Source organism: Nannobrachium achirus (genome assembly GCF_963921795.1).
Source record: "Nannobrachium achirus genome assembly, chromosome: 8".
NCBI lineage: Eukaryota > Metazoa > Chordata > Actinopteri > Myctophiformes > Myctophidae > Nannobrachium > Nannobrachium achirus.
Window position 1 is genome coordinate 22,153,943 of NC_137817.1, and position 27,638 is coordinate 22,181,580.

At 43.5% G+C, this 27,638-nt stretch overlaps 1 protein-coding gene across 1 annotated transcript; it reads right to left on the minus strand.

Moving 5' to 3' along the window:
* Positions 1 to 21,391: 21,391 nt before the first annotated feature.
* On the minus strand, positions 21,392 to 25,558 carry LOC308290495 (DNA-directed RNA polymerase III subunit RPC1-like; the record flags this gene model as incomplete). The annotated part of the gene is made up of 1 exon (XM_080732354.1): positions 21,392 to 25,558. One exon carries the CDS (start codon positions 25,556 to 25,558, stop codon positions 21,392 to 21,394), a length of 4,167 nt encoding a protein of 1,388 aa, XP_080588480.1.
* Between the last annotated feature and the right edge of the window lie 2,080 nt (positions 25,559 to 27,638).

Here is a 27,638-nt window from a genome sequence, read left to right on the forward strand (position 1 = left end):
TCTCAGTTGAAAATATCGAAAAAGATGTGATGCTGGGAGCTGGAACGAGTGCTGCAGTTGCTGAAAAGAGGCAAGGTTACCATCGATATACACACTACACAAAGAACGTATACCTTTCTCTCTCCATGTCATAAAAACAGGGTCAACCCTACCAGGCTTAAAGGCGTGATTGAAGCATATGGGTGCAGACAGGTGCATCTTAGGAGCCTTAATCAAAGCTAGTATCTGAGCCCAAACTTTCAGTGAATTCTGAATAATGGGATTGTGCCCATAAGAGACATTTTTCACTTTTGTGGGACTATTAAGTAATGCAGGCAGACATGTCCCGATGCACGCCAGATGCTCCAAACGCAACCAAGAAGGCATATTCTCCATGTTATAATCAGGATAGCAATCAAACCAGAAGGAAATAAAATTCAAGTGCGCAGCCATATAGTACAACCTAAACCTGGGAAGACCAAACCCACCTTCACTCCTACTCTTACATAAATGTGACTTGGATATTCTGGGGGTTTTACCAAACCAAATGAATGAGGAGATGACAGAGTCTAACTTTTTAAAGTAGTATTGAGGAATACTGACTGGAATTGACTGAAAAATGTAAAGAAATCTAGGAAGGGTTACCATTTTAATAGCATTGATGCGTCCAGCCATTGAAATAGGCAAAGTAGACCAGAATTCAATGTTCTTCTCCAATTGCTTCATTTTCTTATCCCAATTTAGTTTTACCAATTGATTCAATTTACTAGTTACAATAATACCCAGACTTGTGAATTTATCAAGAACTATTTTAAACGGAGTAGACTCCAGATAGGCTCTGTCTGAGGTCTGTGACAAAGGCATCAACTCGCTCTTTGACCAATTTATCCGGTACCCAGCGAATACACCAAACTCATCTATGAGACTAAGTAGAGGAGGTATGGAGGCCTTTGGTTTCGAGATGAATAAAACTACGTCATCGGCATAAGCCGATACTTTATGGGAGGTACCGTTTTGTATTATCGGATGAATCACTGGACTTGTACGAATCCTCGACACCAACGGTTCAAGCGCCAACGCGAAGATGTATGCAGATATCGGGTCTCCCTGGCGTGTACCTCTGAACAGTCTGAAAGACTTTGATTCGTTTTGATTAGTGACAACTGTAGCATAGGGTTTATTGTAAATTATTTTAATCCAGTTGACAAAAGCATCCCCGAACCCAAATTTAGCCAGAACAGACATCATGTAAGGGTGTTCAACTTGGTCAAACGCTTTTTCCGCGTCCAGGGAGATTAAGACCGCGTCCTCCGCGCTACGAGCCGGGTTGTACAAAACGTTAAATAGCCTCCTCATATTAAATTGAATGTGCCTATTGGGCATAAAGCCTGTCTGGTCTGGGTGTATAATCTTAGTTATGTGGTCCTTGAGGCGAGAGGCTAGCACTTTACTGAGTAATTTAGTCTCCATCGGAAGAAGAGAAATGGGCCTGTAAGAAGAGGCTAAGGTCGAATCACGATCCTTTTTTAACAGTAGGGAAATCCTTCCGTGATAGAGTGTCTTTGGCAGAGAGCCCACCTCCTTAGAGTGATTTAGCATTCGCAAAATAAGGGGTGCCAATAGGGTAGCAAACTTTTTGTAAAATTCAGCCCCAAACCCGTCAGGACCTGGGGCCTTATTGTTTGGTGACTGTTGAATAGCCAGATTGACTTCTTCTAATGAGAACTCTGCATCTAACGCTTTCACTGCTTCTTCGTCTAGAGTTGGGAGATCACACCCTTCCAGGAAGCTATCAATAACAGACTGGTCGGAGGTGCTTTTAGAAGTATAAAGGTCACGATAGAACTCTTCGAAACGCTCATTAATCTTTTTTGGAACAGTCACCAATTCGCCATTTTTATTCTTAATTGATAAAATGGCTCGAGAAGCCTGGGACTGTTTTAACAGCCTGGCAAGCAATTTATGTGGCTTATCACCTATTTCAAAAATTTGCTGCCTATAATTCAATAACTGAGAGCAGACTTGCTTTGTGAGGATTGAATTATATTCGTACCTTAACTTAGTAATTCTACCCAAAAGATCTGCAGAGGGATCAGCTAAATAATCTTTGTCTAATTGAGTCATCGTAGCCTCTATATATCTAAGGGACTGTTCCCGAGACCTACGCTTGGCTGATGAAAAGGCTATAATATGCCCCCTCATAACCACTTTAAAGGTTTCCCATAATATTGAATCATCAACCTCGCCATTGTCGTTAGTTGTCAAAAAGAGAGAAATCTGTTTTTCCATTTCCTTGCAGAAGGTTTCATCTTTTAGAAGCAATGGATCGAATCTCCATGTCCGGTTATTTCTGTTATCAATGTCGTTAAATTGTAGATCAAGCGTGACCGGGCTGTGGTCTGAAATCAATATTGGATGATAGGTGTTGTTAATCACAGCCGGAAGAAGTTTTGAGTCAAGAAAAAAGTAGTCAATACGGCTAGAGGTTTTATGGACCGGACTGAAAAAAGAATATTCTCTACCAGCCGGGTTAACCAGTCTCCAAATGTCAACTATATTTAGGCTTTTTAAGAGAGTATTCAAAAGACTGCTAGATTTTGACTGCGGGGAGGGAAGAGGGGAGCTTCTATCTAATACAGCGTTCATAACGCAGTTAGCATCCCCCGCAATCAGAACATTAGTACGCTCAATATCGGGTATCAAATTAAAACGTTTTTTAAAGAATTCTGGGCAGTCAAAGTTGGGTCCATACAAATTCACAAATGTAATAGGTAGCGACGCCAAATGTCCGGTTAATATTAGGTATCTCCCATCAGGGTCAGCTATCGTAGTTGAGTGAGTATATGGAATATTTTTCCTAAAGAGTATTGCTACACCTCTGGCTTTGGACCCGAAGTTGGCTTGATAAGCTTGGCCCAGCCAGTTGGCACGGAGAATAGATTGTACCTCGCGCTTAGCATGAGTTTCCTGCAAAAAGATAATATCTGGCTGCAGGGCTTTGAGATGTGCCAACACTTTCGCTCTCTTTACTGGATTGCCCAATCCCTTCACATTCCAACTAATGAATCGTAGTGCCCCATTGGGTAACCCGTTGCCTACCGCTCTAGGTGTCATTGACTAGAAACAAGACGACAGTCAGCAACACCGCCCGCCAGCCCCCAAACCCACGCACGCCACCAGCCAGACAAAACATGAAACATGAAACAAAAAACAAGACAAAAAAAAACCTTCTCACCCCCCACCCCCAAGCAGAGGGACCTTCTAAGAAGTCCTTCTCTAACCTCCCTAATACAATCCAGGACATAGGTAAAATTCCCCCTATGGCCCCGTCCCAAGATGATAAGAGAAAAATACAAATAAGGTATACCTTATAACACCAAATAACAGGTTAAATTGAACACACCAAACCTGCAAAAAAGTAAGAGGAATCAACGGAATAAACTATCAAACCACGCTTTCCTTGCTTGCCATACAAAAGGAGAATAATGGAGTAGAAATTGCTTGCTCTAGTAAAACACACAGTGCAGGACAGTTTGCACTGATCACTCCGCCACATAGATTAATTAAAATAATAAAAGATACCAAAATACTCAATGAGTAACACCCTTAACCCAAATATGCAACCGTTAGTGAGCAAACTAAATAATAGATGTGATAATATAAAATGAAAATAAAATACTTATCAAGGAACACTCAGTGTGACAACTTGTGAAGCACAGAAGTTAACCAATTATAACAAACTATGATAACCCACCTGAGCAGAATGTAACTGTCCCAATTACAAGAAAAACAATAAACCTGGTGGCCATCATTTAGAATTTCAATCACTCAAAAGAGAGAAATACGTAAATCTATGCATCTAAACCAAAATAATAAGTCAATAGTCAATATAATAAAGAAAGCCATAGGCTTTGAGTGCAATACAAACAGTCCTTGATACGTAAAAAAAAATGTAATAATAATAAGGGTAATAATAATAACAATAATAATGATAATACTAATGTATATATACATATATGAATACACCACATACACACATATTATACAAATATACACATACATACCCACAAGCACATATACGAGTAGGAACGTATAAAATTATATAAAAAAAAATATTAGAGTTAAAAATAATTAAAAATTAAAGGCGAAGAGAAAAAAAAATGTATAAAAAGTAACACAAAAGGAGAACAGAATGCAGGCATTCAGCCCTGACCATACACAAAGGTCCATTGTAGTCCACTGTCCATATTGGGAGAAAAAAACAAAATTAAAAATTCTCGATGAGTGGCCCTTTAATATGTGTAAAACACACATCAAGAGGATAGAAGAAAAAAAATGATGTGGGCCACTTAGGCTCTGGTCTCAATGTTCATAAGAAAAAATAAAAAAAATAAAAGCAGAGGAAAAAAGTCTCAATGAGCAGCACCTTTAATGTCCATTATAGCAAAGCACAGTGTGCGTGTTGATACAAACCGTTAGACAAACAGCCTAAGCTGAGAAGCTACAGACTCAAAACTCCTCGTCACCGACCACCTCCACCACGGCGTCTACATCAACATTGTCCCCCACAATGTCACCGCCTCCTGCGATGTCTCCACCGTTTTCAACGACGCCGCGATCAATGATGTCGTCGGGCCCTCCGTCCTCCACGTCCAGCCTGCTATCCAAAAATCGAGCCGCTGCGTCAGGTGCATCAAAGAAGCGTGTATCTCCATTGTGGGTAATCCGAAGACGAGTCTGCTTCGTGCCCACGAAGCTTGATAGTACAAGGCACCTTTCTAGTGCATTTCTTGCCACCTGCTTGCAACAGCCAAGGAACCTGTGGAAAGACTAGAACCAATAGAACATGGATCAGGTCATAACATTATTCATAATATTATTGTCCTGTATGCAGACTAGACTGCCCATACTATGGAGTGGAGGGAGCAAGGAGGGTCATTAGCAGTCCTTTTATTATTCATTCTATTTCAATGTCTGAGTCCTATGGATGCATTAAAGAAAGAAATGTAATTTGTTTATCCGGACTGGATAGTGACTTTTGTGCCCAGACAAGTGAATGGGAAATGTCTTGTCCACAGGACAAGTGCCTCAAAAAGTCAATGTCAAGCCCTGATGGATGGAAGGAACACTTTGGCTTTAGTACACTCCTGCCATGTCTGAAGCGTGACACTCAAGTTATGGCTGCCTTGCTGATGGAGTTCTGTGCATCATATTTTGTGATGGAACAATGGCAAATCCATCCTGTAAAAGCACATCACACTAACTTGCATACATAGAATCACAATATGGTGCACTTTGAGGGAAATTGTTATTTAATTTTGTGTTTGATTTTTGTTGTGTGATTTTATTTGTCATTTTTATTCTTAAATAGTCTTATTTGCTAATTTAATCACCCATTTAAAGTCCCTCTTTAAAGGTAAATGGGGATTTTTACTTCTTGTATTTCTCACTAGTATGTATTTTGTTATAAACAAAACAAACTATTATGAAAAAAAAAGAGCTAGTAGACAAAATCGTTTTTGAAAAATGGCATTGACATTGATATTTCAAAGACAAGATGATCCTTAATGGTCAAAACAATACCAGAAATGAATTATACATGTCAGAATTAGTTGGTTTAGACCTACAGCACCTGTTTTTACTCCTAACAATGGCCAAGTTGTGGCCATGGTCTTCGGAATTACAAAATGACCTTGACCATGACCTTTCAAGGTCCAAATCACCCAAAATGGTCAAAACAATATCAGAAATGAATTCCCCGCACCCAAATTAGTCCAAATGGAGGTATTACATGTGCATACACCCAGAAACAGAAAAGTTGGATTTTTATCATAGTCGATGGTGGCCATATTTGATTTGGCCATTGCGCCATTCGTGGCACTATGGCGGACGAGCACCTCGGTGATTTTTCATGTCTAGGGACCCACTGAGTTCAGGTGAGAAACTCCCCTCACCCCAAATTGCGAACAGGAGTATAGGCCAGATACTGGAGTAATAGCGTTAGTGGAGGGAGAACTCCACTAACGCTATGGACCAGAGCTAGTGTACCCCCAAAGTGGATCTTTTAAAGAATGCATGGAAGTTGAAGTAGCCTGCATGCAAAGTAGAGTGAACTTTGTGCCTAAGTAGGCCTACTAACCTGTAACCTGATTGTTTACAGGTACGATATTATCATGAAAACAACACAAAATGCATTTGTAATTGGCTACGTTATTAAGATTATTATTTAAGATGTGTAATTATTATTATTATTGTTGTAACTTGTTATTATTATTACCCTTATTATAATTATTATATTATATGCTGAGGTTATACAGTGCATTTGATTTGCATCAAATGCGTGTTATTCATAAAAGAAGTGTAAGGCAACAACAGGTGATTTTATTTTTAAGTCCGCAGATCGGAAGTTGGATGCTTACTAAAGAGCAGACGAAACCCAACTTCCAGGATGACAGATGACGATCATACCTCTATGATGACGATATGGTCAACATGACATTTACCACAATATTTGGATGGATTGATGTTGACCATCCTCACACATGTTTTGGGGAGCGGCGCATAGTTTTTGTGAGTTTTTCACCCTCTCCCAAAAAACAAGTTGGCTAGTACAGTCCCACCTCTCAAGGGTATAGGCTAGTGTAGCCTAGATATGATTTGTGGTTAAATTAAAACAAAACTTTTCCTTGTTAGATTAAATCTCTGATAGTAGGCCTGGCTATATAGTCATCATTGCTAGTGTTTATGAAGTGTTCCCCAACTTGAACTTCTCCCCGTGTCTCCAGCGCTTTAACCAAATAGAGAATAATTTGTTTCATAGTGTTTTTGTATGTATTTGTCTGTTAGCCCATATATTTCCAGGCCGCTTCCCGGGCCTTCAAATCCAGTCCAGTTGTGCAGATCAGAGCAATGGTCTCCTAGTTATTGACATAGGGCCATAGGCCATTTGGATGTTGCAATTTAGGTTTTTTGGTGTGACACTTCATGGCAGGCCCCTGAACGGTGTTTTGTGCCGTGTTTGGTGTGGATTGGAGCAACAGTATGCCTATGCCTTGGGCCCCCAGGGACCCAAGATTTGATACGGCCCCTGATATGGCTATTCTGATGGCCATGGAGTCCATGCATAGGCGATTCTAGCCTCTTCTAGCAGGGGGTGCACGAGCTCTAAAAATTGCGGATATTAGCGGTTTTGTAATGTTGTTTTAGCGGATTTCTGCAGTTAATTTTGTACCCAAATGTAACACAATATAAACAAAAAAAAAGTGTAAAACAGGTGCTTCTTTTTCTAGACACCATATGTCTATCTATAGGATTTATTTACTTATTTTGCAGACAGAGGCAGCACAGCCAGGACATATAAAGCCAAACATCAAGTTAATCATCATTCATCAAGCAATCAAGCAGTCATTTACATTGGTGGTGTGGCACAACCACACCACCAAAGATCCATAACCAGCAGCTACCAATATTTACAAGCAAGTGAAGCAAGCATGCGCGCTCGCTCGCGCGCGCACACACACACACACACACACACACACACACACACACGGAGGAGAAGAAAACAGGCTGGCTAACTCCACAGTGAACAGATAGTTAAATAAAGCCATGTCTTACCTTAAGAAAATGACAAGAAAATATCCAATGTTATATTGAGGTGCCCAGAAGAAAGTGTTATTCCTTGGAGGCACAGAACACATCGTGTAATCCAGCCTCGTTGAGCAGCGCCGAAAACTTTAGTTCACGTATGGTAAATGTAAAAGCTATCCACATGTCCTATGGATGTCTGTAGTTAACCCCAGGTAGCATATTCCACTGTGAAACAACTGTTTAATTCTGTTATTTAGATAAATCTGCAGGTGTCATCATCTGCCGTTTGTTTTTCAGCTGTGCTGTCAGAGACGTTCAGACAGTCACTGTGATTGGTTGAGAAACCAGTAGTCCTATTACCTCCCGCCCCCCATTTGCTGTGATTGGTTTAGAAGTCATGCTATGGGTGCTTCAAAGGGTCAAAAAAGGCGAATTTGAGATGTTCTTGTTCTTAATCATATTGCGTGTTTATTATGATCAAAAAAATCAAAATGGCCGCCTGGCGGCCAGGGGGTGCACGTGCACCCTAGGACACCCCTTAAAATCGCCTATGAGTCCATGTATGGTAGGCCTACCCTACCATATTGCCACAGAGGCTTTAACAACAAGGCTCCAAACATCCCGAAATATACTGGTTTAGGCATAGGCTACAGCTAAACCTTCCATTTAAGACTCATCTGTCATCTTGTTGACCCTGAACATTTTGAAAGGGTGGTTGGCAGAGTAGGCCTACACAGCATCTTGCAATGGACCATGGTGTAAGATACACTACACACTAGTAGTCTACACAGATACCATGTCCACCGTCCACCGCCTGTTGACTCTCTAGGCAATTTAAATATAGGAGGATGCTTTTTATTGTTGCTATAAACCATGTGTCTTCAAGAAAGTTTGATTGGTTGATTGATTGATTGATTGAAATGTTCAGCCTACCAGGGGATCTCCTGGATTCTCCTGGACTGACAGTCCAATGTTGACAGGCCTGCTCATTGGCGAGGTGTCCTAAGAAGTTGATTTGGCCCTAACCCTAACCCAAGTGACCTGTATTCGAGCAAGCTACCCAATTATCAACTATATCAACTTCTTTTTGTCATCACTTCCAATTTCACTTGTTTATTATCCTGGAGTTGATTGGATATAGGCCTAGGCCTAATTGTTATCCCGACCTGAAATGCATTATGTGTTTTAAAGATTACATTTTCATTGAATGACGTAGGCTACAATATTTAATTGTTTTATTTCAATTACAAATGTAGTTCAGAACTGTTTGTGAATTGTTCATGATTGTTTATTATTGTCCTACTCCTATTTGACTGACATGGAAAGTCTGCATTGTGTGGTTTCGAGCAAAATCTTTCCCCAATGCAGTTGTATTGCTAGCCACAAGAGGGCATACCATGCCATTACTATATTATATACGTTCATTGATCTAATCTGAAAGCACTGTAGCATAGCCTATGAGTGAGCAAATTAGTCCTTTGATGAGAGACAAGCAACTGCTTTAAAGTTGGCAGAGCAAAGCTCCTTTACCAGGACATTGGTTCCTAATTGTAACAGATGTATGATCATTACAATTGGTGTGAGACAAGCAGAGGGAGGGAGAGGTATACAGGAGTAGAGCATTCTTTTCACCCAGGGATGGTAGATTTAAACAAAATCAAACATCACAATATTTTAAGACAAATGCCTTGAGATCATAATATCATTTTGATAGCATCATTATTATTTTGCTATGTCCGTTGATGCATTCACAATTAATTTACACTGTTGCTATACATGATTAATATAAAGCTAAGTAATAGAACAGCTACAACAGTCAGGTAGCCTAGGTTCTTTTTTTCTTTCTTTCTTTTTTCAAAAGTAGCAAAAGCAACAGATAGCCTATATTGTCCAGCCCTTCCCTACACCATCTCTTCCGCTGCCTTAACAGCATATATATATATATATATATATATATATATATATATATATATATATGTATATGTGTGTGTGAGATTGGCCGATGGGTCACAGGTGTTGGTGGAAGTCACACTGCACATATAAAAATGTCTGTATGCACTCGTTTGTGAAGGTCGAAATGTTACCAAGTAAACCATAACTTTGGGAGCAGCAATTTGGTGTGCGGACTCTTTTCTTCTTACTGCTTTTAGTTCGGCACCCAGCCACCCACCCAGCCTATTACACAGTGCGTATGTGGGCTTGTGGACAATCCAGTTACTTAAAAAAAAAAAAAAAAAAAAAAAAAATATATATATATATATATATATATATATATATATATATATATATATATATATATATATATATATATATATATATGTTTATAGGACATGGCAAGAAAACCCAGTCACCATTATGTCTATAGTGAAATGCTGCATCTCCACATGTTGTTGGAAACAGAAGAGCTGAACATCAACAAATTGGCATTATTTCAGCTAGGTCACAATGATCTGGCTGGCCACATGTTTCTGTTTCCAATGTCTTTTTACATTAATCCTGGTTACAATATTGTGTGTTATTACATGAGTGGTTGGGATCAATTTGCTCTTTATTCTTCAAAATATATTGCAACATTGCTATTGATTGGTTGATTATAGAATAATCACTCTCAATCATTTTGTTATTTTATTTCTAGCAGTTGGTTGGTTACTCATCGATTCTTTTTTTTCTTTCTTTCTTTTTTTTTACTCCTATAAATCCAGTTCCTGGAAGTGGAGGTGTTGATGGCGTGTGAGGCAGCGATTCTATTCTCACTGCTTCCAACTGACGTTGACAACCGAGGATAATTTAATATGTACTGTGCGGTGCTGCTGCTGAGGTGACAAAACAGAACAACAAAACATAACTTAAAGCACAGAGAATCTCCCATATGACAATGTATCATGGAGATGCTTCCAGACCAAAGGCTGTTTGCCAGCGTAGACTTGAGACCCCCCCCCCCCCCCCCACACACACACACACACACACACACACACACACACACACACACACACACACACACACACACACACACACATAGAGTGACACACTGTTAGTCTATCTGCTGTAACAAGGTACTTCTCTACCTCTCTCTTTCCACCAGAACTGTCTCCTAACAAGGTATATGCACTCACAGCTGCTTCTGCAGCACGGGAGCCTAAATGAGGACTACCTGGATGAGATCAGAGAGGCTGAAGTGACAACAGGTGCATGCATGGAGCCCAGGTACATCAACGCTCACTCAGTTGTACACTGTATCCTTCCAGACGTATGAAAGACAGACCCGTTTTTATTTTACATTATTTATTTATTCATATTTTTCCTCTAAAGATCAATCACAGCGCTTGCATAGCTGTGCCCGCCGTCTCTCATGGCATGGCGATGCTGAGCGTACTGTATGACTAAGGATGCTATAGTCGTCTGCCAGGCTCTTCACACTTACATTTACACTTACACTGTCTTACCCCCACGGCGGTGTAGCATCCTCGCTCTTACAGCCGCATATCCGCATCCGTTTGTTCATTCATTCACAGGGAAAACATTAGTGACACCTATATGAGTCATAGTGGCTAGTGTCTAAGCAGGCCACAGTGGAAGTCAGAGACCCTTACCACCCTTCTGTTCCTTGCCTTCAGGCATTACTCATAGTCTTACCACACACGCACGCACGCACGCACGCACACACGCACGCACGCACGCACGCACGCACGTACGCACGCACGCACACACACACACACACACACACACACACACACACACACACACACACACACACTACACAGATACTTGCATAAACACAAAACAGACACACACACACATGCACACACTCACACACCATCTGTGTTCCCTCAGATGCCCACCAGATGCGCTGGGCACCACGTGACGGAGCAGATGTTTCTTTGGTAGTAGGCTTGGAAGTGTTTGCTGGTGGAGGCTGGATCTCTGGGATGATATTAATCATCTCACAGGACCAGTTCCATGCACGCCACAGAACTTATCCACTTTAAACCCAGTGGCTCTTATTTTTTAAGATTTTCAAACCAACCTTCTAAAAGAGGGCAGCTTATCCAGCGCTGTGAAACCAGTGTCCAACAACACAGGTCAATTTAGCCACGATCGGGTCCTCGATGTATTGGTGAAGCCTCGATGGTTCCGCTGCCTTCCACTGGTCCCGCCATCTTGCCTTCACCCAGGAAGCCTTAGAGGTGTCAGCTGGTGTTGTGCGGAGCAGTTCCTGGGTCCTGGGCGCCGTGACAACCTTGTGGAGGAGGTGGGATTCACTCCTCTGTGCCTTCCAAGCGAGGCCCAGTGTGGCTGCTTCTCGTCTGACCTCTGTTGGAGCGATTCCAGTGAGGACAGGCAGTTGGTATGTTGGAGTGGCTCGTAGACATCCGTAGGGCCATGTTGAGGGCAGCATCCAGCTTCTTGACACAAGGGCTACTGTTCCACACTGGGGACAGTACTCAGTGGCGGGGAACGCCAGAGCCTCAGTGGAGATGTGCAGTCTTTGTGGTGGCTCCCCACACAGTACCAGCTAGACGCTGTATCAACTTTCCCATGACGCTGTCCAGGTGTTGTTTATATGACAGTGTTCTGTCAAGCTTCACCCCAAGATATTTCAGGAAGGACTGGGACCGTAGCCGGGGGTCTTCTCAAGCACCAACACTGAGCTTGAGGCACCAGTTCTTCAGGTATGAAGACAGGATGTTCATCTCCTCAAAGGGGCCTTTTCCACCAAAAGAACCTTGGTTCAAGAACCAGTGCCGTTCAACTTTCTTGGAACCGTGGCTCGTTCTTGCGAACCGGCCGCGAACCGTCATTTCCACCAGATTGAACCAAATTGAACCAGATTGAACCAGAGGAACCAAGGATTTTTTGGTCCCGTTCTGAACCAACTTTTACGGTTCGGAACCAACTCCGGTTCTCGGTGGAAAAGCTCACCTCTGGTTCATCCCATAGGCGGGAGAAAGAACCCCAACCCGGTTCTTTGCCGGTCGAAAAGCGCCCAGAAAGGCCCTCTTCTACTGCTTCCCAGGATGACTTGCTGAGCAAAATGACCAGGTCGTCAGTGTAGCCATACTTCCTTGATATTGTTGCGGGTAGGTAGATATTGAATAGTATTGGTGCCAGCACTGAGCCCTGCGGGATGCCGTTCTTGAGTGGAGCTAGCAACATGGCAGTTCTGGACCCTGATACTGGATAAGAGGGAGTGAGTGAGGGCAGCGATATCATACTCTCGCTTTGCACTTGCATTGCATTGTTCAAGGACACTTGTACAGGGAAGGACACAGTGGCTGTCTTGAGGATGATGCCTGTGACCCTCCAGTTTCTGTGACCTCCAAGTGCCTGATCATGGCTCACAAATCAGAATGTTCATGGGCATCCATCAGGTGACCTATCTTCAGTCAAATGTTTGTATTTTGATTACATCTTAGGTCTATCATTTAACTGCTTTCAACCTGGTGACTATTTTGGGCATGTCATTATAAACAAAATCTTTCAACAACAAAAGAAATAGCATTTGCATGTGTGCGTTTTTAACTTGTACATAAGCTACTGCAGCACGGCAATGTCAATCCTCAAAGTATAACAATAAATGTGATTGGTGTCTACTGGGGAACTTGGGTAGGATTTGTGCGCAAGATTTTCACGAATGACATGACTTGACAATCGGCTCCAAGTCAATGTCGCCTGGCACCACACTTGCCATGACTCATGTTCTAAAGACTTAATGAATAATGACTCATGTTCTAAAGACTTAATGAATAATGATGGTGTTAATTGCAGAGCAAACAGGTGCGTGCGTGCGTGTGTGCGTGTGTCAGTGAGAGAGAGTGTGTGCATGCCCTCGTTTGGAAATGTCCGTGTCACACCTCCCAGGTGACCGCCCGAGGGTGCACAGGATGCAACACCTGGAGCTTGTTTCCTCATTACGATGGCTGTCTCCAAGGTGATAGCCAATTAGACAAGCTGAACCTGGCTCTGAGGGCCTATTAGGGGACACAGATCAAATACACTTCATCCTTCACCTGCAAATTGCTTTTGGGGTGATGAAAGCTCATTGGTCAAAGATAAAGTAATGTACAGTATTGTATGTATCCCCCTTTCCATTGTTTTGTGTTTTTGAACGTCTATTTTTGCATGCTTTTAGAGATGAAGCATTGACATTTTTTATATAAGAGAGATTAATTGAAGTTATTCTAATCATATAGGAAAACACTGAGGCGTCCAAGGTGTGTAGCTGTAACTATACAAATGGAACCACATATCAGAGTTAAATTAACTCAGATTTTACAGTGTAGATTGGGGTCCACGAGATAATAAACAAACTGGCATCAAATGGGTGTCTGTGGCTTAATCTAAAGCATTGGGGGTCCTTCAAATTCAAAAGGTCGAGAATCACTGCAAAATATTCAGTATAGTGTTATTTCTTATGTCTTTTCATTCCTGCCTGGTGAAGGTCTTGTGACAAAAAGCGTGCCTATGTAAAAGGGAAGATGGTGTGAACGATATGTTCTCTGTTTCTTTTCTTTTTTCAAAACAAGCAAATGTAAAATAACATTAAACATGTTCTCATTCCACGCACCGGCCATGTTTCCTGTCTGCCACGGCAGAGTAGAATTCTACTCTCAAGTAATAATATTGCCAGGGAGGCTGGTGTACCGATTCACCTTGCGGTGTGGTGTTCAGTCTCCTTTGCGCTTGACTGTGTCCCTCTGTGCTTACAGCTATCTATCAGTTTCATAGCATGCAATCTGCATCCTCACATCCTCCCGCTGCCCGCCCACCAGCGCTGTAACTGCTCTCCGTGTGTGTGTGTGTGTGTGTGTGTGTGTGTGTGTGTGTGTGTGTGTGTGTGTGTGTGTGTGTGTGTGTGTGTGTGTGTGTGTGTGTGTGTGTGTGACACACACACACACACACACACACACACACACACACACACACACACACACACACACACACACACACACACACACACACAAGTGCAAGCTCATGCAAGCTCATTTTAGCACATGCAGAGGTGTGTGTGTGCTTGCGTGCGTGTGCGCGCGCGCAGGTTCTCTGCTACCCCTCTCCCCATAATGAAAGAAAAGGGAGCTCCCAGGCACACAAAAAAAAGATCACCCACTGCAGTGCTGCCCTTGTTGGGGTAGGAGAGCATGGGAGGGTGCTTGCCCCCTGGCTGGATGCTGCTGATTGTTCATGGAGAGGGGAAGACAAGGACTGTGTGAGGGGTGGTGATGGAGATACTGAACGGAGGAGGGAGGGTGGTGGTGGTGGTGGTGGTGGGGGGGGCTTCTTCATACATTTTTATGACCACATAGATAAGGTCAGTATAGTGTGCCATCGTTACTAGGCAACACTGCGACCCTGAGTTGGATTGAGTTGTGAAGCTGAAAAAGTCAGATATTCCACCTTCTTATTCAAGCAGCACTCCGGTTCTGCCGCGTGCGTCTGTTAACAAGCGTCCTGTCTCTGCACGCTGTGGTCAGTGTCAAGGCTGAGGGGCCGCGTTAACTGGTCGATTAACTAGAGGCACCGGAATAATTAGAGGGGGCCATTGATTATGTTGTCACGTTGTTATCGTGCTGTCGTCGCAGCGTTGTGCTCTCACGATACACAAATACCAGAGACAGCTTGATGATGATGATGATGATGGCGGCGATAATGACGACGATGATGAAAAATAATGGTTGTGGTGTTTGATTATTTATTTTTAATGATCCGGTTTGTGTGGGGATACGCTGGACTCTGTGGGCGTATTGATTTTTTTTTCTCCTTTTTTCTTTTCGGTGTTCAAGCTGAGAGAGGGGAGACCATGCAGGCACAGGCAACCAAGAAAACAAATCACAAGACCCACCCACCTCTCGCTTATCTCCCACCCTCCACTCATGCTCACCTCCTTCCCTCCCTGCCCTCTCTATCTCTTTCTTTCTCTCATTCTCGTTTCTCTCAGTCTGTTCTACCCCTTCCCTATTTCACCACTCTTTTTTCCCTCTTCTCTCTCGCTTTTCTCCCCCCCCCCACCCCCCCATTTTGTTTCCATCCTCTCCTCTCATTCTGTCCCCTTCAGCGTCCTAGTTTAGCACGTCAAGGTTGACTACAGATACAGATATGCTCCTCTGTACCTTAGGGCTAACCAATGGGAAGCCGGCTGGGACTGGTGTAGCAGGCTGGGGCGTTGGTGTCATGAAATGGGAGACAGAGAGAGAGAGAGGGAGAGTGAAAGAAATGGGGGGGAGAGAGAGAAAGTAAAGGGTAGCTAGCAGGAGAGGGGAAAAAAGAGAATGGAAGGAAGGAAGAACAGAATTGATATGGGAGAGGTTACTAGAGTGCATGGTCTGCTGTCCATTCTGCTGTATGAGGCTGATGTCCTGAAGGGTGAAGTAGCTAGATAGGCAAAATGATGCATTCTGTAGAAGCTTAGCATCTGATCACAGGGGGATCATATGGGGGTTGTTTGGAAAGCCCACTCCTGTAGTGGTTGAAATATAGAATATTATTTATACAATTATTGTTGGTTGATTGGTATGAACGTATATGTTTTAGCTTGGAGCATGAGTTACTGTATTGTTGATCCCAGTGGGTAATCAAATCACTAACCCTAGCAGTGTTCACATAATGTTCCGTCCATTGTTTTCCATATAGGTTGGCGAGAGCATAATCAGGGCTAATCTTGCAGTGTAAACCCGGCAACTGCCATATTAGCATCTTAACCACTTTCAACCTGGTGTTCCTATTTTGGGCATGTCATTGTAGGTGAAATAAAAGTGATGCGTGTGATGCGTTGTAAGCTTGTAGATCAGCTATTTTCAATATTTATTTGACAATTTTGCTGATCTTTGTCCACAGCTGAGACATTCCAAAGTTAAAGTACCTTCACCTTCCAAAGAAGTCCAGACCACACACACGTGTCTTCCCATTGAGTGACGCACGTGTGTGTTTGAGACTAGTATGGTAACTTAACACTGCCCTGTCTGTCGTTAAGAGTCACACTGCCTTTGTCCGGCCAACATGTAACCCAATACACATCTCAATCAGGAGCCACGTGTGCTGCTCATCTCTTATCAACGTCATTGTCTTAGCAAACAAAGCCAATCATTATTACCAGTGCTGAGATTGTTTCTATTTTGAGTTAATGGTGCGCATGGTGTAAAGTAACCTGATCCTCCCATGGGTAACTTAGGAGCAGGTCTGAGGGTTGACATTTTGCTGATGATAGAGCAGTCTGTGTTTTGTTGTAAGAGACACTAGGCCTCACAGGAGTTATCAAAACAAGGGGCCCGTGTCCCAAGAGCATCACCCAACCTGTCTACACACACGCCATTGACGCCAAGGCCAGGCCCAGGGTCAGCAATGAACAGGTGAGAGGAGGAAGGAACTGTGAGGAGCGTGCGTGCGTGCAGGGAGTACAAGGGTTAGCCTATAGCTGCTGCTACTGCTGCTGCTGCTGCTGCTACTTATGCTACTACCTGCTCCTACTAATTCTTCTACTAGTAGCCTCCTGGTACTACTACTGCTACTACTACTACTACTACTACTACTGCTGCTGCTGTTACTATTCCTACTACTACTACTACTGATGATGATGAGGAACTGCCTCACAACAATAACAAAACAAAACCCCATTTCAATGTGGGTATTGCAGCATGGGGAAATCTCGCTCTTTCGAACGACCGTCATTTCAACAAAGGAGCATCGGGAGGGACTCACCCCACGGAGGTTAGGTTTAGGGTAAGGGTTAGAGTTGGGTGTCGAAAAGATGACACGTAGTAACAGCAAAACGCTCCCTTGCAGCATATGAAGCTATGACCTTGAATGTGCAGTGTTCATATATGTCTCATATCTGTGTGACTGCCGTTCCCCTAACCCCTGTAACCACACACACACACACACGCAAGCGCACACACAAAAGGGCCACACAGCAAGGCCAAGACTGTCTGTGGTTGCCCAGGGGTCTCATTGTCACATTCATTTACCACTGTTTAGGCACCATGCTGGGGGGGATGAAATGAACTATACCCCCACTCAGTATCCCCACATTGCACACTCCCCTTATCCCACTGGAATCCACAATGGTCACATCCAAAGCATGGCAAAGCAAGTGAAGACTTAAGACAAATATTATTCTTTTCCACTGCCATACATCTTCTTGATTCTATCCATCCATCCATCCATCCATCCATCCATCTATGTATCTATCATGTGTTGAAACCTAGCGCATCACTTCAATTAACATAATTCAGTGGCACCAATCTAATAAGTAGATGTTTTGGAGCTAAAAAGAAAAGTGTGGCATGTCCTATATGATAGTATAGAACACAGAGTGGCTGTACCTCATCCTATCAGTCACACATTGTCAAGGCTCTTGCCCACAAGAGAGTAAATCAAGGTATTGTCTTTCACATTGTAAGTTAAGCCAGGCCAATTGTCCAGCTGTCCGCATGGAGTAAATGATAAAAGGACACACCTGTTTTCCATGAGTACATGTATGATGTATGAGCCCCCTGCTCAAATCCAGCACCAACAGCAACATTTGATCTGTATGTTTCCATGTCCAGCAACATTGCATGTGTCCAGGATGGGAACTCTATAGCCACTAGTCAAATGCCAGACACTGATCAATGCACCGCTGACATGTTCCTGAGAAGTTGGATTCGAGTTTGTTGGTAAAATAGGGCAGGGGTCTTCAACGTTTTCAGGCAGAGGACCCCTTAGTTGAGAGAGAGATGAAGCAACCTTTTCATAGATTCCATAGTTTCATCATTTGACAGCACAATCATCTGTATTTTGGATTCATGTCAATTTGTGTTTTCTGATATTTAACCACTTGAATCGTCAATACTTAATAAACTTGACCTTTTTTACTTAGTCTGTTCTTTTCCCCCTCTACACCAAACCTCTTTGCCGAAAATAGCCGATCTACAAGCTCACACGCTGCGAGGCGTTGTGAGCTTGTAGATCTGCTATTTTTGGCTAAAGTTATCAGAATATGGACAAGTTCAAGTGGTTAATATAAAAAAGGAGACAAAAGTCACACAAAGATTTGGAGGACCCCCTGTAGTAACTCTGAGGACCCCCTAGGGGTCCCGGACCCCCTGTTGAAGACCCTTGAAATAGGGATATACCAACACACTCACACACACACACACACAGCATACTGCCCAGTACTATTATGGCTGCCTCGCAGAATTAGTTTGATGGTAAAAATGAGGGATTCACCGATATGGAAATTCTTGTTATGCTTATCAACAACAGATAAATATCGGCTACTGCCATCGGATAATGTCAGCTTTATTTGCCGATGCTGATATCTGGCCGATACCGATGGTGCATCCCTTGTAAAAATCTAAAGCATAACACGAACAAGATAGTACAAGAGTTTTAACCAACAGGTCTTATTCCAAAGAATATGGATTACATGGATGTTTGTGAATATCAGTGTTTGTGAATATCAGTAGCTGACAGGAAATCAACTTAGTTCATTTCCTAGTGTTTGTGAGTATCAGTGGTTGACAGGAAACAAACTTCTTGGACCTAAGCTGTTCCCTAGCAACACATTTCCGCTGACAAGGTCTATATAGTCACTGATTTGTGGTTAGCAGGAGGTAAATTGTCTGTTCACCTTAAAAGCCGTAATTATGAGTATAATTGCCACCTTCTGTGGCGTATTCAAAAATATCACACTCTATGGGTGAATTTGTGAGTGGGCGATAAACTCCAAGTGCAAGTTTGGTGTTCTGTATATCAAGGGGCATGAATGTGCAGATCCCACCCAGCACACAGTAAATAATAGCATGACACAGGAAAATATGTAACATTATATAACATTATGTAACGTGGTGAAAGGTAGTTTATTTGGTACATTTAGTTAGCAATGTCTGTAAAAGTTGGCCATCCCACCCATGACCCAAAATAGCATAAAAGAATAGCATATTTAATTGTTTGGTTCTACTGTTAGACTGACGTTTTTAGAAAACTATTGCATTTGATGTATTACCGTGTGTTGTCCTTGTATAGGTAACAAGAAAGACATTATGTGAAATAAAATGTCGTCAACCAATCATCAAGGACGGTGATACACGAAAGAAGAAGATCGTAGATCATTCTGGATTAAGAGCGTCTGCTAAATGCCTAAATCGTAATTGCACCCTAGAATCTATGAACCTGCACAAGAAATTGAACCCTCAAACAAAACAAAAAAACATTCACAATTTTGCTGTGTAGCACTGTTTTGTCATAACAAAAATTGTAATGCCTGGTTTTAACAAGAGTTAAAGAAAATGTTACACAGAGTTTTGCTATCGACATGTCGGAAAATGTCACAGAAAATACGCCAGCTTGGAATCAAAATACAGATTGGTTTTGATCCACTAAGCATGACATGACTGTGTTCACATAGAGACATTAATAGAACCATTTTAAACTATTTCCCCAATCATATAAATATTTCCAATAATCAGCCCCAATTTTCAACCAAAGTAAAGAATAAATAATAATAACAATGAAATAATTCATATTCCATTGTTCACTGAATCATTTCTGTCCCCTTATATCTTTTCCACTTGGCTACAGGTTTGTGTTTTCTGGCTGCATTAATTCTTTATGATCTAATATAGCTAAGGGCTAAACCAGGAGTAATGCTTGCCTTGTTGATTATCTGTATGGATATGCGTAGCCTCTGGCATGCATGCACAAGAATTATTAGCATTTCTTTTAATCTCACAGCAAAGTCCTGAGAGTAATATTAACTCATATCTTTTAAAATGTCTCTCATTATCTTTTCCCCTCTTTTTGGCAATTAATTCTCCCCACACACACAAGTTTTCGCTGTTGAGAATGAAACCAATGTGGGAAATAATGAAAACACTGCAGTTCTTGTCAGTGGCCTAGCGGGTGGCGCTAAACAAACTTGACCTGACTACACTTGGTTTTATGGCCTTTTCAATCCTATAGTTTCAATGCTTCTTTCACACAGCATGATATGCCTTTTTGTTGTGGCCCCTTTAATTTAAAACTTGATTAAAATTGATGGATCTACTGAGTGAAGACCCACCCGTCACTCCCCTTCACACCAATAGCCCATTGTTTCCGGTTGCACTCACAGCTATTTACTTGCGCCAGCAGAGCGTGCAAGTACTGTGTTCGGTGCTGTCTCTATCCGGTTGTCTGTACCCGGTTGTCGGTATACGGCTGAAAGGCAGGGCCATTAGCCAATGAGGGAGCAGCGTTCTCGGTGACGTCACCACCAACAAGTGCAATCTATATAAACTAGAAAGATGCAATTGGAAATTGCAAGTGTGGTTACCGTGGCTTGACGCGAACTTCGCAAATTAATTTTGTCTTATCATTTGAATTTTCCTTATTCAAGTAAATGTGGAAAATTAATTCACTAATAAATTAATGGCCATATATGGAGATCTCTGTGTCAGTTCTTGTCCCTTTATGCCCATATATGGAGATCCCTGATGTCATAAATATTAAGCCCATATCTTGGAAAGCCCATATATGGACTGTGTCAGTCTCATGTGGTATTATGATGTCAGCCATCTCCATATTTGGGAAAGTTTAATTTTTAATTAAAGTCAGTGGAGAAAATTAATTCACGAATACATTTATAAAAATTTAACTATATATAATAATAATATATAATTTATCTCTTAGCTAAATGCATGCATGCATGTCCTGATGAAGCTTTTGGGGTTATGCGTTTATGCGCCTCCACAAGCCTGCAGCGCGAGGTGTTCCAAGCTTGCAAATCTGCTACCCCCAGCCAATATTCCCCTCAGAATAGGGATGCTCGGGTTCGGATGGTTAGGGCGATGAGTTGGAGAGGTGAGGGTGATTAAAGGGCTTGAGGAATATGAAAGTCAGGAGAGTCGAAGAGAAGAGGCCTCTTAGGTGGAGAAGGATCCTTGTCAGTCTTGTGTAACAGCTTGAACAGACCCGTGCCGAGGTTCATGGGAATGCCCATGATGATGCACTCTGACACTCCACAAATGGAGTCCTTCTGTCCAAAGTAGGCACCGTCAAACAGGTGATCTGCTGGTTTCTCAAAGGATGCCAGATTGAGGACACTTTCCTTCATCTTGGCCAAGCCAAATCTGTTGATGCCAAGAATCTCCCCCTTATAGGACATGAGGTCTGCTAGGAGCATGACGTGGCGTCGGTCGACGCTTATGCCATGGCTGCTCATGGTGTACTGGATCTCATTGATGATAGTGGTCCTGGCTGCTTCAATACCCAATGTCTTCTCCACCTCAGAAGTATTGTTTGACTTGGTCCTGCTCCCGTTGACCCCATGCGTTGCCATGACAGCACGCATGTTATTCCCCTCCACCAGAAGCTTGTAGTTGCCACTCTGTTCGTCAATGTTGATGACTGCTCTGGCAACCTCTGGGATTCCCTGAACCACCACCTTAGGAAGATCTTCCTTGAGAGACTGCAGCACATAGTACAAGGACCTTTTGCTGTTTTCCCGGGGGGATACACATAGCACCGCTTCGCCATGTACGGCAATGTGTTCCGGCCTCACGCGCAGTTTAGACATGCAAATGGAGTAACGGACAGTTTCTGCATTCACCTCTAGTCGCAGCATCCTTATCCTCTCCAATGACAACTTCACCCGAATGAAACAGTCATCAGGCAGAAATACCTCCTCTATGTACTCTGAAATCTCTTCAAGAAGAGTTTTTTCAATCCTTCCCTTCACCAGACGAGCAAAGTCTGCATCATCCTCCGTATCCAGATGGGCACTGATGATTGGCGTGCTGATCTTCTTGGAGGCATTAATGATCTCACTGATGCGGGGCACACCCTGGGTGATATTCATGGATGCAACTCCAGCGAAGTGGAACGTTTTCAGAGTCATCTGGGTGCCAGGCTCCCCGATGCTCTGGGCACACAAAGCCCCCACTGCTGAACCTGGCTCCATCTGGGCTCTCATATATTTGTCCCTGCATGTTTCCAGGAACTTCTCCAGCTGCGTAGGAGTAATGCGGTCCAACTGATAGAGGACCTTTGGCTCTGTACTGCCATTGTCATTAATGCCGTACTTGTCTCTGGTTTTCTTGATCTTTTCTGACATACTTTTGATGAAGTTCAGCACCAACTCCAGGAAGCTGTCTCCGCAGCACAGGAAGTCCTTTCTCTTCATGGTGGATTCTGCTGTGCGGACCAGCTCGTTCTTACTGAGAGCAGGCTCATGTTGACATGTGTACACAGCCCGGATGTTGTCTAGCACTCTATTGAACTCCAGTGGTTCATCCTTGCCCTCCATGGTGGCGGGATCCAAACCGTCGCCACCGTAAAGGAACTGGATGATGTCCCCAGTGGAGGTGCGTACTGTCAGATCATACTGGGTGCACAGATCCTCCAGGTTCTTGATCAGACGCCTCTGCATGTATCCAGTGTCTGAGGTCTTAACAGCCGTGTCCACCAGACCCTCACGGCCAGCCATGGTGTGGAAAAAGAACTCTGTGGGTGTCAGGCCTGAATAGAAGCTGTCAGCGACAAAGCCTTTGGCGGCGGGCAGTTTGGAGTGCTTGTCGAAGTGAGGCAGGGAGCGATTCTCAAAGCCATCAGGCACTCGAGAGCCACTTATGGCCTGTTGACCGACACAAGCAATCATCTGGGAGATATTGATCTTTGAGCCTTTGGAGCCACAAAGGGCCATGATCAACGGGCTGTTACTCTTGTCCAACTCCTTGAGGCAGGCATTGCCAGCACGATCTCTGATCTCGGACAGCTCTTTCAGGATGAGATCCTCCAGTGTTTCTTCTGCAGTACATCCAGGTTTCTGCTGCAGCTTGACGGTCTTCAGATCGTCAATGTGCTCGTCGCACTTCCTGTAGCCCTCGTCCAGTAGGTCTTGCTTGGCTTTCAGCAGACGCTGGCTTGGTGTCACGTCACCTATACCAATGGAGAAGCCATGGTTGGAGAGGTACACAGGGACCAGCTTGGCCAGACGGGACATGGCATTAGCAGCCTCTAGCTGTCCCCAGTCCCTCAGGAGAATATAAAAGATGTTGCTCTTGGAGCCGGAGCCCAGGGTGCCCTTGTCCATGGTGCCACACATCAGCTCACTGTTCTGGATCACTACAAATGAGTCATTGGAGCAGAGGTCTTCTCCCTTGCCAGAGTACTGCTTGCCCTTGGTGCGAAGGTTTGCCCTGACTGGACATTCCTTACTGGGCTTCAGGATGAGGCTGAATATCTGCTTGCCTGTCCACAGAGCCATGGGCTTCAATATTGCTGGGTGGGGGAGAGCAATCCTGATTTTTTCATCGTTCCCCACCAGGATGGATGCCACCATCTGACAGGCTTTAGATCTGTCAAAGAAGGTGTCTTTCAGGGTCAAGAGATAGGCCCCTGTCAAGAAGTCCTGAATGGCAGCAATAAGAGGCTCACCATTTCTTGGAGTCACAAGGTTGGCTTTTGTATCCATCAGGACCAGAGCCTCAGCCTTGGCTTCTTCTGTCTGAGGCACGTGAAGGTTCATCTCGTCGCCATCAAAGTCAGCGTTGTACGGCGTGCACACACACACGTTGAAGCTGAAAGTCCTGTAAGGTTTCACTCTGACACTGTGAGCCATGATGCTGAGATTATGCAGAGATGGCTGTCGGTTGAACAGGACGATGTCTCCGTCTAATATGTGTCGCTCAACAACGTCACCAAACCTCAGCTCCTGAGCCATCTTCTCACGGTTGTATCTCAGATCCGTTTTCATTTGTTTGTGGCGCTGGTTGATGTAGTTGGCTCCAGGGTGTACGTTAGGGCCATTACGAATCAGTTTCCTCATAAGTTCTAGATTAGCTTTATTTACTATCTCTGGATAGGTCAAGATTTTGGCTACATGCACAGGCACACCCACCTCATCGATCCTCAGGTTTGGGTCTGGGGAGATAACTGTTCTCGCGGAGAAGTTCACCCTCTTTCCCGAGAGGTTACATCTGAATCGCCCTTGTTTTCCCTTCAGTCTCTGGATAAAGCCCCTGGTATTGGGATTCTTGGGAGCCATATAGAACGGGATTCCAGAGAGTTCGCCGTTAATGTAGAGAGCACAATGCAGCTGCAGTAAGTCCCAGAATTCCATAATACGCTGGGTCTTTGCTCCTGTCATACGACTCTTCTGAATGTCATCGTTGCAGAAGATGATATCCTTGAGCGTCATGGTGAGGTCGTCCTCATTTGTGCCTGGCATGAGGTCGTTGATCACCGATGGCCGGATGCAGATGGGAGGAACCAGGAGACGGGTGAGAATCAGGTCGGCGGGCTTCCCCGCCTCGGGGTTCATCAGCAGCAGTGGGATGTCCTCAGCAGGGATCCTCTTAAACAGGTTCAGCACTATCAGAGGGTTTAGGGTCTCCTGTGCCTTAGTGAGCAAACCTTCCAGTTCCCTGTTGTGCTCTACGGCGATGTTAAACGACTGGATGAATTCCGACACAAACGGATCCACCGCCTTCTTGGTGGTTTTATATTTCTCGTGGATGATCTTTAAAAGGCGAACCTTTTTCACTGGACCATTGAACGCATTGCAGTTTAGACAGATTGTCCTTTTGCGGCATTTGTCAGAGATCTTTGTCTTCAAGTCTTTCTTTTGTAAATAGGACAGATTAGGCCTTCTCAAAGAATCCATGAATTTGAGTTTCTCATCCTTTGTCAGCATGATGCGGGAACATGTCTTACAGATCATCTGTAGGATTCCTAAGACAGCTTTGAAATAGCCAACATGGAAGCACGGCAGCTCAAGGTCCAGGTAGCCATAATGTCCTACACAATCGTCCAGGTTCTTCCCACACGTCTCACAGGGACGGTTGTTCTCGCTGGTGCCCATGCGGTGGTCCAACACTCCATAGGGCAGTGGGGTGCGCATGGTGTCCTGGCTGTACAGGTCCCGACTGACCACCTGGATGTGTGCCTGCTGACGCATCTGCTCTGCAGACTTCATCCCAAAGCAGATGTGGCTTATTTTCTTAGCCACATCTGTCTCTCTGAACTGCTCCTTCACCATGTTTGCTGTCTCAATCGCTTTGATGCCAACAGAGAAACCACTTAATATTTTGTGAAAACGTAGCGGTTGCCACTTGTCATCGTCTCCCCTCAAAGTATAGCACGCTAGACACAAAAGCCTCCTTGTAGCTACCTTCTGAAGCTGTTATTAGTTGATGCCTGGACAAGAACAGGTAGAGAGCATGGAGCTTAAATCACAAGTATGCTCAAATGACCGTCAGGCCAGATGGACCTCCAAATTTGATGACTGACATAAGTTTATGATGTCATCCAGTTGTCATCCATGTCATCTATAATGTCATATATGGGCATATTATGACATCAGGGATCTCCATATATGGTCATAAAAAGCAGACAGACAGACATATACAGAGATCTCCATATATGGGCATAAAAAGGACACAGACGGACTGACAGATACAACAGGTAACCGGTTGGGGCATGCATTCACAACTTGCATTGTTCTCCAATTGCATTGCGACCCGACGGATATGCCCATATATAGGCATATATGGAGATCTGTTTGTCCAGAACCACCGATCTGACCTTGCCTGGCTCCAGCCCATAGACCTGCTCACTCTCTGAGTGGACTGGTTCTCTTGGTCTGGTGTTGTCATATGACGCTTAACTTGATATGGTATCTTGGCGTACCAGCCAATGAAATCAATGCAAGACGGAGGAGGAGGTGGGTCTAACTTTTGAAAATCAACAGAAACAGTGGAGGGGGGAGCTCAGCCAAAGCTCTTAATTTCTCCCTTTGAACTTCAAACCTCGTTAGCATCAAAGACCACAACCTGTTTGATGCCTGTCATAGAGGGGAGGGGGAGGGGGGAATGTTTTTGTGTACACCCAAGTCAAACACAACCCCTCCCACCAGATCTCTTGTGATTGGGAATTTCAAATTTCAAATCCCCTCCCCTTTGAAATCTCTTGTCAATGGGACAATGTCAGACTCAAGCTCAGCGCAGAGTCTGAAATCAGGCTGTTCATATATGGCATGCCCATATATGGGTATATATGCTGATGACATCAGGGGTCTCCATATATTGGCATAAAAGACACAGACAGATATACAGACAGGTACAACATGCATGTATTTACAACTTGCATTGTTTCCAAATTCACCCTTTGTCATGCAGCCTTCTGATTGGTCCCCGACTGGCCAACCAGAAAAATCCTTCTCTTTTGCTACAGGGGGCGGAGTTATGCAGTGGGACAAAGTCCCCTTTCTTTCGTTCACAACAATGCAAAGAGTGTAGTTTTAATTTGCTTGAATAGATATTTATTTTTATTTTGTATTTATTTTTTGCTTTGTCATGATAAATAGGAACATTTCGGAACACAATAGAGTGAATGTACAGTGAATATTTGTTGAAATGATAAAAATCACTATGCTTTACATAGAAATATCCTGCCAAGACTTTCGCATTGTGACTGATGCGGAAGTCTCGGTAGGAGCACGGTGCGGTCATAACGATTTTGATATAATTATAATGAATAAGCTTCAACAAACTAGTTCACATGAACGATATCGATGTAACTAAGATATTCGATTGGGTACATATATTTTAAATGGGCAGAATTAGCCTACAAAAATTAAAATACATTTTATGTTGAGGCTACTTCCTCAATTTCCTGGTCAGTGCAAGTCAGCACGTTAGAATTGAACAGAGAATAACAATAAGAAGAATCTGAATTAAAATGGTAGTGGATGGAGTGTCCCACCAAGACACAGCAACCAATGGGTGTGGAGAGGGGCGGGACAAGGGGCGGGACTTGACAAAGGGTGAATCTTGGTGCGACAACCCTGGGTACCCCGACCAACCTGTATGAGTCGCTAGTGCAGCAACAGAGATAGTCTCTCTGCTCGGCTTCCCACATAGACGATTGTGTTTGTTGGAGCACACAAGCGAGGTGGAGGGCAGGAACTTTAGCCTTGCTCCACGTTGGTGCATTTTTACACTCAATTAATTGGCTTTGATGGTTCCAGTTTGAATCAAATGGGCAAATGTACTGCATGGCACATTGCAATGAAAGCAGAAACGTTGAGATGATCACAGGTAAATGTCTATGTGTAGTTT